We start from the raw sequence: 17782 nt of genomic DNA, 5'->3' as shown, positions 1-17782 counted from the left end.
AAAACGCACATGTAGCAAGACGAATGAATGAATGATGGACTGCATCGAACATTCTAAGAGCAGTGGACCGAACGGACGAATAAGTCATGCAGCTGTAGTCTAATTGGGAATCGACCAGAGCCTGGGTGAAGTACAACATGCGTACTCAAACTGTTCCCCAACAAGTATTAGAAAAAACTCTCAGCATGTCCAACATTTTTGACATTTTACCTAAAGCTCCTTTAAATCTGATACACATGTCAGTCACTGGTCAAATCACAATCCTAAAAATCTAACCCATGTGCATGGTTCAACTGGTTCACCATGTAAAAATTGTTGAGAGTCAACATGCTCCTTCAAGTATGAAAATCAAATGCTTGTTGTTTTCTATGGAGAATACATGAAGCCATTCATTTTATACTATGATTCTAAATGAGTTATTGTGTTTTGGAGCAGCCTCTTGCCAGTTGCTAAAGTTCTACAAGGAACATAAATTGAGAAATCATCTATGAATAATGAACAAATAACTGGTTTCCATACGCAGTTTGTTATAGTGTTTTTGGCTTTGGCAAATGAGGTAACGCTTAGGCCACTTCCCTGTGGTATTTTGTTTTCTAGTCTAAAATTTTCAGATACTGTCATTCCAGCTCGACCTCAAAAGAACCAACTACTGAGGAAACCCCTGATAAATGCAAGGAGATTCCATCATACACACAATTCATGGAGTTTATTTAGGATTCTTCTCCTCCATGTTGTATCAAATGCCTTTTGCTTATCGGAAAATTTTACGCTCACGGCGTAAAACAGCCGTGAGCTTCTCCTGGATCCCTAGTCATATCGGAATTTCAGGCAATGAGCGTATGGATCATGCAGCAAAAGAGGCTTGTTATCTGCTTCCCTTCATTAATCACGTTGTTTCGAGCTATCTTGTCTGTTTTCTGAAGAGGGTGGTGATGAGTGGCAAAGTGAATGGAATGCTATCATCAACAATAAACTTCGTCCTGTTAAGAACACTGTATCATCATATAGCTCTCGTGCAGCAATAACCGTCGAGAGGAGGCTATTATTTGCCGTTTGAGAGTAGGATAAACTGGCTCACTGATGGATATTTCATGACGCAGACCAATACACCCATTTGTGTTCGCTGCGTTTGCCAACTAACCGCATACCGCATCCTTGGGGAGTGTGTCTGTTATCCGGCATTGCGTCGTAAGTATAACTAGGGGCTAACTTCCAAAATATCTTAGGAAATAATGAGACCATGTTATGGAATGTTTTACGATTTCTTAAGGCCATCCGCTAATACTCAAATATTTGATTTTTACTGTAGTATGTTTCAGTTTATTTATCCCATTTGGCGTATGACAGATAGTAATTTTATTGTTCTAATTTAGATTATTAATGTAATATTTCATTGTGGTTTTATTTTGCTTTTAGCATACGTCATAGGCGTTTTCCATTAATGTTGTCTTTTTTTTATACATGTTACTAGATTTCAGTTTTTAATTATTAATTTTTAATATTTATTTATTATCGTGTTTGGGCGCTGATGACTCTTCGTTGTGCGCCCAGGAATAAAAACAAAAAAAAAACCGAGGAAAGTTGGGTATAATCCTAAAAAGATCTGGAAGAATAATTCCGAGCTTTTATAAAGTGAGCAATGGTATTTGATAAAAGTATACATTCTTTCTCATATTAATCTACAAATTTTCGGGTAGGGTTTCGTATTTTTCACTTATCATTTCGTTCGAGGGTTAGTATTTATTGTTTTAAAATTATAATTTCCGTGGTTTACTTACGATTGTACTATGCAAACATTTTCAAAACTGAATAAAGACGCAAGGAACGCTGATGCACTTTTGCTTCACCCAGGGAATCAAATCATTAATTTTGATTTCACGCGTAAATTTCAAGACCAAATTAAATTTACCATTTCAATTTCCATGTAAATTGGATCAAAGAAATTTACATTTCTATTGGACTGACTATCAAAACATGTTTTTTTTTAACCTCCGGGACCACCGTTATCTATTGCTTCAGAGGATGAGATGAATGATTTATAGCGTGTGTGAAAAGCCATGCTTTACTGGGACCTCCGGATGAAAGGCTGAGACACTACCAGTCGCACCACGGAGGCCAGCAATAAAACATGTTATTAGACAATAAGTTAACTTTAAAGTTTATTATTTAAACGTGTAATAAATACAAATACTTTTATTAATGTTAACGCTTACTTATATGAATGATGTTTAAAAAAATAATCTCCAGTTTGTATTTGTATCTTACAGGGAACACTTTACCTGGTGACTTACAGAACCACAAAATTTAGCTTTAATTGAAGAATACTATATACTAGCTCATAGTATTAGAAATTTTAGATTTTTTTTAATTTGTAAGAATAATTTATTAAATAGTAATCTTCTCTTCCACATACAGCGTTAGTTTAATTATATATTAAAAATTGTAAAGCGATAACTCAGATGTTTTCAGAAAAAGCCACCAGAGTGAACAGTTACAACAATACACCTTCGGACATTACACGACATAACCTCCACAGTACATCGTTTCGGTTAATATACGTTCTCAAATTGTGTGTACATAAACGCTTGTAGTTATGGGCGGTCAGCAGAGTGCTCGAAGAATTACTATCGATAATGATGAACCTTATAATGTGATAAAAGTATCAGAGGAAGTGGTAGAGCGGTTTAAAGGCGCAGTGGATGGGAATGCTAAACCGAATTCACCAAGGTCGCCGTCCTCTACAGTACATATTCAACCTAAAAATATACAGTCCAAAACTGATGACGAGGATGGTACAGTTACCTCATTAGATGTTAAAAAACAGTATGAAGAAGAACTTAAACAAAATAATGAATACTGGCAAAATAGAATAAAAGCCCTACAAGATAGTCAGGATAAAATTCAGATCACTTGGAATGAAGAGTACAAGAGAGCTATAGATGATATTGAAAAATGTTTTCCGTCAAGATCTGGAAATAAAGACGTGCCTTGCAGTGACAAAAAATCCTTAGTAATCAGTTGTTACAAAAAGAATAGTAAACAACCTTTACTTTGTGCTAATGAAGTTCAAGAATTTTCTGACTGTTTGAATGGGTTGAGAGGGTAATCATTATAAGACTGAAAGCTATTGTCGTTTTAGTGCTAACAAATATTTAGTTCATCATACACATTGTGATAAGGAATGACTTAAATATATGGTAATGAATTGTAGATGTGTGCATAATTGCTAAACTTGGTAGTTTTTTCTTTTCTTTGATGTGCAATATCACAAAATGTAGTGAAAAGACTCAATTTTATTTCATATTTAAAATTATTCAATCAACAATTGTATATTTACTTCTGAGTCTTTCACGATAAGGTACATATGTGGATTTAATTTCAAAAATTTTCTAATTTACTGGCAATACATTGTAAACTATGCTTTAAAAGATTTATTACTTGTAAATTTATATCTTTGTGTAATCACATGACTTTTTTTAATCATTAATTGATCCTCATGTTTATTAAGATGCGAGTATAAGAAACTTGTCTTGCAGTGTAAAAATTACTATATCAAGACAATATTGTGGTAAATAGTACAAGTATAGTTGTGTGAGGTCCAATTCCTGATTTACCATTGTTGAATCACAACCCAAACATAATTCTCTGCTTGCTCAAATAAGTGTGAATGAGTACACTGTTCATTATTAATCATTGCTGGTTTTATTTATTAAAAAGATAATTTATATTAATTATTAAATATATAAGGTAAAATTGTGTTGCATGTATACTATCACATTAACTTAATTTTTTGTTAAGAAATTACATGCTTTAAATTATAATTGTAATCAATAACTGTGTAATCAATCATGGATTCAAAATCCCTGCCTGTCTTTCATTATCATGAAAGATCTGGGTTTTGTCAAATTCAAAATACGTAGAATTATCTATATAGTTCCAGTTCATAAACTCTTCCATGTGTAAATCAGTTTAATCCATGGTTGATTGATTCAACATTTATAATTTTGTCAAATTAAAGATAAGTTAATTTTGAATTTAGCAAGGCGTAAATGAAAGAAGACTAATTTTAACATATTGGAAAGCTGTAGCAATATTAACTTTGCTATTATTAGTAAATCTTGTTTGAACTGATAATTTTTGTTTTTTAAATTATACTTTATATAGATAGGAACATTAATGATGGATTACAGTGAACAGTAGGGTTTGTAAATAAATTTATACTGATTAATTTTATTTCTGTCAAAATTTAAGTTACCAAATTTTTTTTAATGGGGTTGTCGATAATGCAGAATTGAGATGTTTAAATTTATTTGGTTTGTTAATCAATGTAATATGCTATTGAATGCGGAATTAAACATTTTATTTTTTTAACAATAACTTTACTTGTACTGCTTTGTGTTGTAATTTCTTATTTATTCATCACTTGTGATTGACTTTGTGTTGAATTATATGCTTATCTTAACTGAGCTGCACTTACGTGTGAAATGAAATTGTCTCATCAGGTTCATCTGTTTTATTTAAATATGTGTTATAAAAGTATCAACAATATGTTAGAGTTACTGCATAATTTAGTTTGCGTTTTGTAAAGGAATGAATATCCAAAAATTTCTAAGTACTAGTCTCGTACCTTACATTGTACAAGCCTATCCAGTGATATTATATAAAATGAAAGTGTTACGACATGAATTGTAGCAGCAGCTTTTTAAGTCACAAAAATAAAAGTATATAAATAAAACAAAAATACAAGTATATAAATAAATAAGGTTGAAGTGATGTAGAAGAAAATTTATTGGATACAAATGTTTGTGAATACAGTAGTTGGATTATTTTTAGAATTAAAGTAAAATACATGTAAACCCACTTTCCTTGAATTTCTCTGTATTGAGCAGTTAATAAATTTATAGAATTTCCCTATTTTATGTCATAACTTAATTTACACTGTCGTTACAAGTAGTTTTAACTACTTGAATAAGGTCAAAAATGGAATCATGTGCTCCTAAGTTTGAAACTTTAATTTATAAATATTTTATAAAATTATGGCCAGTTTATTTTCAATAACATGTTGGTAGTTAGACGGATAAGAAAATAGTTTTACCTATTTATTCAACCTTTGCAAGCAATAAGATTTGAATGATGGTAGTATGATAGCAGTTACAAATTAGGACAATAAAGTTCTTGTAAGCCTACAGCGTAACTTAAATTTAGATGTAATCTGTTCTACATTAAGTTGTCATACAGATAAACAGGCCCTCAGTTTTTGTCTGAAAATTAAAATTAACCGCCAAGCTACTTCCATTTTATAAAGAATCCATGTTACAAAGCTGACCAACAAAAATTCAGAAACTATTTCAGAAAGATTGGAATTGATGGGGTAGAACATAAAATATGATTCACAAAGAGTTGATAAGATCATATAAAAATTAATTTATTATGACTTACCGAGGTAAATTTAAACTTACAATTTATTTACATAAATCAAGAGTTACAAATCTTTTTATACACTTTGACACTATTACTGTTATTTAGTCCAGTTTCAACTGAAGTTTTTTTTTATTAAACTGACTACATACACTTAAATTTTTAAGTGAAAATGATAAAACATTACCAGTTTTAGCCAGCTTTCTAAATAATTAATGCAATTTAAACTTCATCAAAGCTTAATTTAGAGGAATAAATCTGACTGATATCTTGAAAAACCATAATTTACAGGAAAATGTAGCCAACAATCAGGTTAAGTTTTATAACTTTCATCTTAAAATAAAGTGCACTGTAGTCTGTATAAAAACTATTGTAAACGTTTCATTTAAATACAGAAATGTCATGGATTCAAAAATTTGTCAATGCAGTTTTATTTTTATATTATTTTATTATACAACGTTTTGGCTAAAATTAAGGGACTGATTCACTACATCAAAATGAACAAAAAAAAATTTATATAGATAAATGCACTATCGCGTTTCATTTCATTTGTTTGCCATCTTGTTTCTTCAATAAAAATTTATTTCTTAAGAACTGATTGAGATATTCTATGAATATGTACCACACGATACTTCAAAATTAATAGGTTTGAAGTTTCCAAAATGGTGGCCATTAAAATTTTTTAATCATTAGTAGCTTCATAAATATTACTTTTATCAAATTGTTTTATTAGATAAAATGTTAAGTTTCTTATTGTGAACGTAAATGATGGAAAATAGGAAAAATGAAGCTTTATTTGGCTAACACTTCTCAGAAATATGGTTCGCACTGTGTATTGCAACATGTATATGGTTGTAAAGTGTATGCTATGCTGTTTATGATTTTACATTTTTTGTGAAAATTTCACATTGCATCTAAATTTATGGTGTAATCTATGATTTAAATTTACACATAAACAACATATGCAAGTGTTTAATGATTATAGGAAACGGTAACCAGTGTTGTAAACAGTCATTTAAAGAAGTTATTTATGTTTGTCATTAAAAATATGGTTAATTATATTTTGTTTACTACAGTTATGCTTTATTTAGGAAAAAAAATTATTGCTAACTGGTAAGTGATGCCATATTACATCTAAGAACTGTTAATATTTAAAAAGATGTGTGTGTGTATATATATATATATATATATATATATATATATATATATATACATTTTTTTAAACTATATATAGAGCAATATATTACATTAGAGTGATAGCACTCTTATGTAAAGAAAAGTAAAAAAAAAAGTAAGAAAGTTTCTTTAATTCTGTACTTGGCAGATTCAAAATATATATATATAGTTAAAATTTAACACAGAGGAATTATGGACTATAAAAAGATTAAATAAATTGATATATATATTTTATAACAGTTTTATATATTTGTCTTTTTAAATATTATCTTTATCATTGTATCAAATAAAATAATTTAAACAGTTATTACAACCACCTGACACAGTTAGAATAAAAAGGTAAGAGAACATTTACCCAACTAGCACTTTCAGAGTGTAACTCCATCTTCACAGCCAAAAATATAAGTTACATGAATTATAATGAAAATATAATATAGATTATTATTATAATTAATGTGTAATCCACTTTTACTGCTTAAGTTTGAGTGACCCTCTGAAAGCACTATATATATATATATAGTGCTGATACATATATATATAATTAATACAAAGTATAATTAGAGCATCTTTACATAGTAAAAGTCAAGAAAAGAGCATGTGTCTAATTTAATTTTTAGTAATGCCATTGTGGAATGCAGAAGGTTGACTGCTACTGTTTGTTTGCAGTTCATACCACTGTATTTACCTGTATTCATTCCAGCCTTTGTATAAATATAATCTCCCTTCCTAATTGTTTTTTAACTTTGGCTTTGCAAGTGTAACCAAAACGTTTTTAAAAAAATTATATTAGTGATTTAAAACTTCGTGGATTTGTGTGCTGTTTAAAGAGAAGCTTGTGAACACTGATTTGTCAACTATATCATTGAAAAATAAATGGCTACACATGTTGTTTGATGAATTGTGCAAAAGTCTAGTAGAACCAATGACATTTTTATGAATGTAGGTGGTCGTTTCTATGCAGATGATTTCCCTACTTAGTAGAGGGAGTTTATAAAATTAATTGCTTCTTGAATAAATATTCAGTGGTTAAACAATCTATTCTACTAGAATCAGTTAGAGATACTTTGTAATGAACATTTATTATGCAGCCAGTCTACAGTGACCAGTCAAAATACTAATTTTTAGGCTGAATGTTAACAGTTCCTAGATTTGATTTGTAATTGTATGGGAATTAATATCACTCTCAGAAGTGGCTTGTCTCTTTCCAGCTACCATTGCATCTATAGGCTGCACATAGGCTAACAGCTGGCTTGCGCTATTAACTGTCCTGAAAATATCTTATACTCTAACAATGTTCTGCATACTATGTAAGTATACGGAGATGTTTTCGTAAAGTAATGACTATCTAACTGTACCACCCATCGTGTCAGTCTCTCTCGCACGCAATGTGCATAGCTATATGCCACATCCTATGATATAGGCCGAGATGCTATTTGGCAAGTGATGACCTTTGATGCTTTGCATTGCAGTAGCATGTGAAATTTTACCATATTTATACAATAATCAGTGTTACATACTGTTTTATTGTATCTAAAGTGGGTTTGGAATGTAGTTAATTTCTTTTTTAATATAAAAAAATTATTTCTTAACGCACAGTTTATGTAAAACAAGTTGTTTAATTCAAGGACTGGATTATCAGGAGTTAATTTGCCACATGGGATTTTGAAACAAAAAAAATTTGAATTAGTATTTTATGGATTAATTTGATGGTAAATTTCTTTTTTTAAACATCTTTAAAAGTGATTAATGTTGTATGGAATGCATTATTTAAATAATCTGATATTATGCTTTGTGATGTTGCAGGAGCTTTATTAGTTGGAAGTTTGATATCTTGATTTTCATTGCTTTTACATGGAATAAAATACTTTCATTTCATAAAATGAAGCATTTATTAGCTAAACTTCTACTTAGGATGAGTTACTATCAAATAATCTCTTTATGAAAGCATCAGATTGTTTTATTTTGCAGTACTTTTTGCTTGACCCATTACGTTAATAATACTGTTACCTAAAATTAAATTTTTAATAAAATCAATACACTGTTAAAATATATTAATTTATTGAAGACTGCGTTGTATATTTTTAACAAGATCCTGGTTGTTGGTAGGGAAAATACTATGTATATACATACAATTATATATTTCAATTTAACTGTATTTTTCTGATAATTAAGATCAAATTTTGTGTTCATTTGATATATTATTTTTAATTTAAGAATTGTATCAGAATCATTCTTAACATACATGTTATGTCAATGATTTCTATTTCGGGAAAGGATGATGTACAGTTGTGATTTCAGAAATTGGAGTATTACTTTAACGCCAGGTGTATTTAAATTAGAGTATTTATTTTTGATTAATTATCCATTACTGAGTTTGTATGGTACAAATTGTTAATTATATTATTGTTATTCAATAAATATTTATTATTTACTGGAGTAGTTTTTAATATGCCTATCTTAAACTAAAATAAATTAATGTATTTGATAATACCTAATTGATTGTGGTGTATTAAGTGATAAAATTCAGTTGGTAATCATACTTTTGCTGTTTACAACAGTTGTCCTTGGTCTTTTCATAAAATTAAAAAAAAACCCAAAAAAGCTTGTCTTTCCAATATTGGCTGTTGTTAAATACAGTTTTAGAAATTTATGAGAGTTTTTAACATAAAAAAAAAATTAATATCGAGTTATGAATTTTTAAAACTGAATAAAATGTTTCTTAAGAGGTAAAATGCAACTGAAAAGTTTGTAAGTTAATTATGCTTAAAGAGCTTGGAAATCAGAACAAGGCTTCTAGACGATTCAGCATAATCTGAAAAATACTGCTGTGTGATAAAAATGTTTCCTATTTTCATTACACTAATTTTGGCCATTTTAATCCTCAACAGTTATACTAATAAACTTAGCGATGTTAAGAGATCATGCACATAAGAACCCACATTTCTAATTTTTGTATCAAAATTTTACATCGATTTACCTTATAAGCAGCAATATTTTTGGGGGCTTTTACAGTAAGTTTTCTGTTACAGAAATGTTTTTTTGATAATAAATCTGACATCAATTTTTACTACTTGCTATTGAAATAATTATGTCTGTCTGTGGAATAATAATATATTGTTTATTTTCTTGTGAAATTAGTCAACAATCTCAAGTAATTTATATTCATTACATTATAGAAGATTAATTACAATTGAGACTAATAGTTTAGAAAATTATGTAACTAAAACACCAAATTTTCAATAGAAAAATGGATCCTTGAAAACAGAGACGTCTGTGGCACAGAACAAAGTAACAGAGTAATATAATGAAGTTTACTCGTAAAATAAAATATATAATAGGAGAAATACTTTAAGTGAAAGTGTATACTTTTTGGAATATTTCTAATTTTACAATAAGATCTAATCTGACAATAAGATACGGAATACAAATAGCCTGAAGGCAATAATAATGCACAGTATATTTCTTAAAAAAGTTAAGTATCCGATATATATAAAACACTTGTAAGAATATATATATTTGATTGATGTCAGAAATTACATAACTGAGTCAACAAATAATAGAAAAGACTCAAAAATTAATGTATCAGTCTACAGTAAAAGTTAAAATAAATGGATAGGGGAAAATAAATATTCGAGAGGTTATCAAGTAAAAATCCGTCTAATTGTAAAAAAATTTATTCTGAAAACTTTATAAATATTTTTTTTATCTCTTAAACTACATACCTTATACTACTTCTCTATATAATTGCCACATGAATTAAGACATTTACTGTAGCGATACACCAGCTTCAATATATCTTCATCATATTCTGCCGTCAGTCCATTTAGCCACTGATTAACAGCATTTTTAAGTTCATCATCACCCACGAATTGCTTACCACTCAAAAATTCTTTAAATTTTCCAAACAAATGGTAATCAGAAGGAGCTAAGTCTGGACTATATGGTGGAAGATTGTAAATTTCTCATCCAAATGCAAATGTAAATGTAAATCACATGTTGGACCCGCAACATGTGGACATGCAGCAGGACGACACCATCAGTCAGCTGCCCACATTGCTGATTTTGAACGGCGTGCAGTAACTTATGTAGAGTTTTGCAGTAGACTTATGCATTTGTAGTCGTTGCAATGTGTTAACCCACCATGTTGGTCTCGTGGTGAATCCATCTTACCAAATCAGCTGATTTGGAAGTCGAGAGTTCCAGCATTCAAGTCCTAGTAGAGGCAGTTACTTTTATACAGATTTAAATACTAGATTGTGGATACTGTTGTTCTTTGGTGGTTGGGTTTCAATTAACCACACATCTCAGGAATGGTCGAACTGAGACTGTACAAGACTACACTTGTACACATCAATCTCTGAAGTAATACTTGAACGGTAATTCCTGGTGGCTAAACAGGAAAAAGAAAGAAAAGTCATTCCACGTGGCATGAAATCAATCAGCAGTATGTTAAACTGATCCCAAAAGACTGTGGCCATCAGTTTGCATCCAGATGGCTGTGGCTTGATCTTTGGTTGGTGATTGATGATGCATTCACTTGACTGCCATTATCTCTCTGGCATGTTATAGAAATCCATGTTTTATTGTCAGTAACAATTGAATTAAGGAACTCATCACCTTTTTCATTGTAGTGGATCAAAAATTACAAAGCAGATCCCTTAAGGAAAGAAATTTCCCAGCGGTTTTTACGTTAGAGATATCCCTCATAGATAAACATAAACATAATAGATGAATATAAGGCTCTTAAGAATAAATAGATTACTCCATAGTTCCAGTTCAAAATGATGCTCAAGTGAAAAAAAAATATTTGTTACCAACCATTTAAATTTAGTTTTTAAAACTGAGCGATTCATTATCTTTAAGCTAACCTTGCTGTTTTCTATAAAACTTTTATCCAATGAAGGATTTATCAAAAAGGTTTTTGTTATAATTTACTGTATAAATTGTTTTTATGGGCATTATAACAATATGAAAGTCATTTTTTATAAACTTAATTTTACAATCCTAGCAATTTTCCATATGGTGGGGAAGGAGAAAATGTTGACAATAAAGAGTGAGTTTTCCAATTATGACTGGAATGCAGTGTTTGTATATTGTACAGTTGTTTCTACTAGAACTGGCCTTCTTACTTCTGAAACCATTTTAATTACATCATAATATATTTATCTGTCAATCTGACCACTGCTATCTCTTTTTCTTTTCAAGTGGTATAACTGCTGCACCCATTTATAATTTTTTAAATTCTACCCATTAATATTGTTTTGCGAATTCTTTTTTTTAAAGAAAAAAATCCTTAAAGCAGAAATCCAAATCCCTAAGTATCTTATAATTTTTTTTTTTCATGCTGGAAATCACAAGTAAATCATTTACTTCTAATACTGAAATTCTTAAATTGTTGTGGGTAATGTTATTGAAACATTAGTAGGTGTTACAAAAAGGTCATAACCCTTTTGTAACAAAAGATTTCCTACCCGATACATAGGTGTTAATAATATTGGTAAAACAGTCATAAAAATAATCATATTTAATACAGTATTAATAAAATTTAATATTATATAGAATATTTAAATAATAAAATATCATAAAAACAGTTATATCAATTATCAATAACATTTGATGACTGATCTGTTGTGTGTTATTAATTAATAAATCAATATATTTAAATTAAAAAAATATATCTACATGAAGTTGGATTCAAACCGATGTGTCCATGGTCACAGATCCAACATGTTATAACTTACACCACATAACTATTTGAGCGACGTGAAACAAAATTAATATATAAACTAATATAAAATGCTGATACAGACACCACAAAAAAATGTGATGCAATGTGGTGTCCACCATAATGCAATTGTTTAACTGTCCAATTTATTAAAGAATTGGAGGATTGTATTTCACTTTCAAATGAAATAACTTTAAATGAAGTGCAGTAAAAAATGTGTGTGTAATTTAATAGGTATACAAGGAAGTTATGTGGCCCACATCAGATTTTTTTCACAAAGTTTCTGAATGCCGCTGATAAAACATGGTAGAGCATAGCATTAATATCTAGTTCACATGGGTATATTTTTGTAATTTCACAGAGCTTGTTGGTTGTTCAGCAGCTGTTGTGTGTTATATATAACAAGATCACATTTTTATTTTGTGACTATTAATAAAATGGGTTGAAGAACATTACTCTACAAGTTTTGCCAAACTCTTGGTGATACTCAAAACAAATAATTTATCATATTAAGCAGACTTTTGGAAATGAAGCTGTGGGAATTATGTAAACTGAAGAAAGGTATAACCATTTTCAAAATGGCTTAGAGTGACCAGCATACTGATAAATTATCAACAAGCCAAAATCCAAGTGTCATTAATGTGTGCAGTTTGATTATAGAAAATCATGTTTTAACCAAAGAAAAAATTGGAAATTGTAATGGGATTAATGATAATTCCGTATGCCATTTGAGCATGCACAGAGTAACCATGAAATCTGTGGTGAAGCTGCTTTACTTGAAGAGAAAGAATCATTTTGACATTACAGAGGATATGCTAGAGTACATCAATGGTGATCACAACTTCTTTAAGACCATGACAACTTACAATGAATCTTGTGTAAACAGTACATCTAGAAACCAAACTTTGGTCATCACAACGGAAGTCATTATCCCAAAGGCTAAAGAAATAAGGAGCAAAATGAAAGTAATACTGACTGTGTTTTCAGACTATTGTGGAGATTTATATCATAAATGCACACCTATGCATTACCTGTCAAGCAAAACAGTAGTTTAACTGTCAACAAACAGTTCAATTTGGAAGTTTTATGTTATATTTGCGATGCTGTTTGGCGCAAGAGACCAGTCCTATGAGAATCATGTGAGTGACAATTACATCACAACATTGCACCTGCCTACTGTCATCTAATCCAGGGTTTCTTGCTCAACCATGGAACTCTTCAAGTTCACCAGGTTCTTACTCACCAGACATGACTCATAATCATTTCTAATTCTAGTTATCCAAACTTAAGACGCCACTGAAAACATCTTAATTTGACAATCATTAGGACATACTGATAAAATAACAGTACAATGCTAGTAGTCAAAAGATGATTACATAAAATGATTCTAGCAATGAAAGGATTGCTGGTAATTTATATGTAATCAAGTTGATATGTTCTAAAAAGTATAGGTTGGAACCTATTAGGTATTTCTTTTTTATAGCCTATGACACCTTCTGAACAGACCTTGTATTAAGGTCTACGGGTACAATCAAAGTATGGTTTGTATAAATCAATTGAATTAATAATAAACATCAGCTGCAGAAGTAATATCTTAACTAAAATTCATTCATAAAATATACAAAAAAAAGAAGCAAAATTCAGACAATTCAACTAATTTAATTAGATTATAACATACATTTAAGAAGTTTATTTATTGTTAACCTTCAACTGGTGAAGTGATGTCAAAATGATGGTGCACATCTGGTCACTACGGGACTAGATGAACTGAGAAGAAATGTACGAGTTGCACATAATATATTATGAATTGGTAACAGGTGTAATATTAAAAATGAAAGTGAAACTGGAGTATGGAATAAACTATTTTCCGACAAAATCTAACATATTATTTTGGAGTGGACAAACAAAAAACTGCTTTCTTTGAGAACAAGATACAAAAATCCAAATATTATTGAACTGAATGATGTTGATATTGTTGAATTGAAAGTACTTATAGGAATACTACTTCTTACAGCAATATTCAAATGTAACCGTGAAACCGTCAACTCAATTTTTTCTACCAATGGAACAGGCTGAGAAATCTTTTGATTGGTAATGTCAAAAAAGCGATTTTTAGTGTTACTGTTCTAAAATTTGACAATTCTGAAACAAGAACTCAGAGGAAAACCACTGATAAAGCAACTTTGTTTACAGAAGTATTTGATGTTTTTATTGCTAAATGTCAGCGCATTTACTCCATTAGTTCAAATGCTTGTGCAGATGAAATGTTAGTCCTGTTCCTAGACAGATGCACATTCAAATTGTTTACCTATGCTAATAAAACCATATAAATATGGACTAAAATTTATGTGTATTACAGACTTGCGAAGTAGTTATTTATATAATGCATACATTTACAGTGGTAAGGGTTCTGATGGAATTGGATTGTCAGAAGAAACAAATTTTCTAAACCAACACAGTCCGCAATATGACAGGCAAAGTCCCTTTATGGCTCAAATAGAAACATAACTGGGACAATTGGTTTTCATCAATTGACTTGGTCAAAAGACTGGGAGGTAAAGGGCTAACATATGTTGGCACCCTAAATAAAAGAAAACAAGAAATTCCAGCTGAATTTCTACCTGACAGAAAGCGAAAAATTGGGGAAAGTTTATACTGCTTTACTAAACAAATGACCATGATTTCTTATGTACCAAAACATAACAGAATAGTAACACTTATTAATTCTATCAATCATAATAAAGGAGATGACCATAAAAATAATAAGCCTGATATTATATCCTACTGCAATGTCACAAAAAATGGGGTTGATGGTTTAGACAAGATGTACGGTAATTACTCTTTTATCCGGCATACAAAAGGTGAACAATGGTTTTGTTCTACACATTAATTGATATTTGTGCAATGAATTCCTATATCTCTTACCAATTGCAAGTCATACAGTCTTATGACAGATGATTTGACTATCTGAAAATTGTAGCAAAGATTTTATAATAAAAGATTTTCTCGAGATATACGAATTTCATTAAAAACAATTTCTAAATTGCAAGTAAGAACCTGAGATACTTCCAACAACTTCCGGAAGGCTGCAAGACCAAAAGACATGCAATATCTGCCCTGCAAAAAAATAATGGATGTTGTATTTGTGCTATGAATGTAAAAACCCTGCATGGTTAGGCTGTCTGAAAAAGATTTGCACGAACTGCTATGTAGATTAAACTACAACTTTTTTTTTATTTCTTATTATTATCCTATCATTATCTTATTATATTCTTCCGTATTTTTATACTATATTAATAAAATATAACTGCATGGTTTCAAATCTTAATAAAATAAAAAAAGCAAAAGAAAAACCAAAAACCCATGATTTCCAAATTCTTTATTTGTTTTTATTTTTTTAATATAGGTTTACCTTCTTTGAGATTCCAAGACCAAATTCATCGGATTTGCAACCATGTGAGTCTTTTTGTCGACAATTCCTTTGAAATTACAGACAATCATGTAATAATGGAAAAGCTGTAAATCAGAACGAGTTCAACTACCAGTTACCTAGTTATCACATTTTGTAGGAAATGTGATAACCACCTTTGTGACCACCTTTATATCCTTCTCAGAATATATATAAAGCTGTACTAACGCTTAGAATAGAAACCTATTCGAGTAGGATCTCATCTAACGAGTTATTTCAAACTATGAAATATTCTTTCAGATTAATTATATTGCACTTTAATGAATTCTGTACAAATTTTACTCCAGGCATTATCTTAGTTGTATTGTAAATTCATTTAATTGGGCTGTAAATCAGTTCTGATTTAACAGTCAACTACTCAACTTATATATAATCTTTTACTTCCTTGTTGGATTTGGCTTTGGATTCCATTACTATACATTTATATAAATTCATAAAATCTTTGTTATTGCTTATCTTTGTTGATGGTGAACATTCAATCACTACCCATTGTTTTGACTAGTACATACATATATTGGTTGAATTCCAGTTTCTGTGAGCCTTGTGAAAGTTGCTCCAAACATTTTTTTGTAATCTAACATTATGAGGTTTAGTTAAACCCCTCAATCTCTCGAGTTCTTTTTTGTCATTACAATATAAAAGTGTTTTACTGCATAAAAAGTGGTTTAAAGTATTAAAGGTGTTTTAAAACCTTTATTCACTTAACAATAACTGAAATTAAAGATTTACTTAAAAATGGCAAAAAAGTAACAAAAAATTAAGGGGGTGTCAAAATGACATTACCTCACAATATGTATCAGTGAAACATCACCTCACCAACTGAAGGTTAATATTAAATAATATTTTACTTCTTTTTTAATTCACCCTTAAGTGGTAATTTTGGTTTTACAAAAATCCAACATTTCAATATGCAATATAATAATTATCAAAATCTACCACCATCTGGTAAGATGCATAGAAAAACAATAAGAAAACAAATGATATAACATAAATATAAGAAGCCTCAATAATAAAGTAACAAAATATTCAATAAATAAATAATAAAATAACATAATGATATATTTTCGAAGCAACAATAGTAGACACTATCACTATTAAATATAAAATAAATTCTTTGGGAGGTCAGGATCACTCTTGCAGGACCAAGAAAAAGATAAAAAAACTATCTGGATAACATTCCCAAAGGACCAATTTGCCCATTATTAGAATCTTTGAAAAGTGGAAAATACAAACTATCAGCTTTGACAATCAATCATATGGAAAAATTCAACACAAAATATTTAGCATGCATAAATAATTATAATCACAAACTCACATTGGAAAAAAATTAATCATGTATACCCATTTAGAAATTCAAAAAATGTTAAAACACAACTGAAGTTGAAGAAAAACTCATAAAGTTTACAAAGTAGGACAAAGAACAAAACAAGGTTTAAAAGATCATGTCATACACAGAACAATCAAATTAAAACTTGGCTAAGACACTCCTAAAACTACAATTTCCAAATGCACATATTTTTATACATGAATGGGTTGCAGGTTCAAAAAGAGATATCAAAATTCATTAAATTAATATAAACCATTATAAAGAAAAAGCTGAAGAATACAGTGATAAAAACCTCAATTTCTAACTACGTACAAAAAAAGTATATGTTACAACAAATGAAGAATGTGTAACATTGCATCACAAAACTATGCATCATGTGATTTATCAGATGGATAGACACAGTTAAAATCTAACATAATTTTTATAACCTTAAATTTAGTTTGAAAAAAAAAACACCAGTAATATTTAATATAAAACCACAATAATTCAAAACTTCATTCAACACTACAGACAGCCAACAATGCATGCCTGAAATCAACTTGATTAAATGGAAAACATTTCCATTATATGTTTAGAACTTATCTTAAACATAGGTCTTATTGTATTATTCTCCTTTTTTATTGTCCAGAAAACAATGTAAGCTTTTGAGCTAAGAAGTGTTCTAGCA

At 29.7% G+C, this 17782-nt stretch overlaps 1 protein-coding gene across 2 annotated transcripts; it reads left to right on the top strand.

The window, feature by feature from the left end:
- Positions 1–2474: 2474 nt before the first annotated feature.
- Positions 2475–9025, top strand: Chchd3 (Coiled-coil-helix-coiled-coil-helix domain containing 3). 2 transcript variants are annotated; one of them, XM_075360645.1, is made up of 2 exons: positions 2475–3358; positions 8398–9025. In XM_075360645.1, the coding sequence occupies exon 1, from the start codon at positions 2594–2596 to the stop codon at positions 3104–3106; it is 513 nt and encodes a 170-aa protein (XP_075216760.1). In that variant the 5' UTR covers positions 2475–2593; the 3' UTR covers positions 3107–3358; positions 8398–9025. The 2 variants fall into 2 exon arrangements, with proteins under 2 accessions (XP_075216760.1, XP_075216759.1); XM_075360644.1 differs by having other exon boundaries at positions 2475–7901.
- Positions 9026–17782: the final 8757 nt, after the last annotated feature.

This window comes from Lycorma delicatula, chromosome 3 (genome assembly GCF_047948215.1).
Source record: "Lycorma delicatula isolate Av1 chromosome 3, ASM4794821v1, whole genome shotgun sequence".
NCBI lineage: Eukaryota > Metazoa > Arthropoda > Insecta > Hemiptera > Fulgoridae > Lycorma > Lycorma delicatula.
This window is presented reverse-complemented; position numbering and strand designations above follow the sequence as displayed.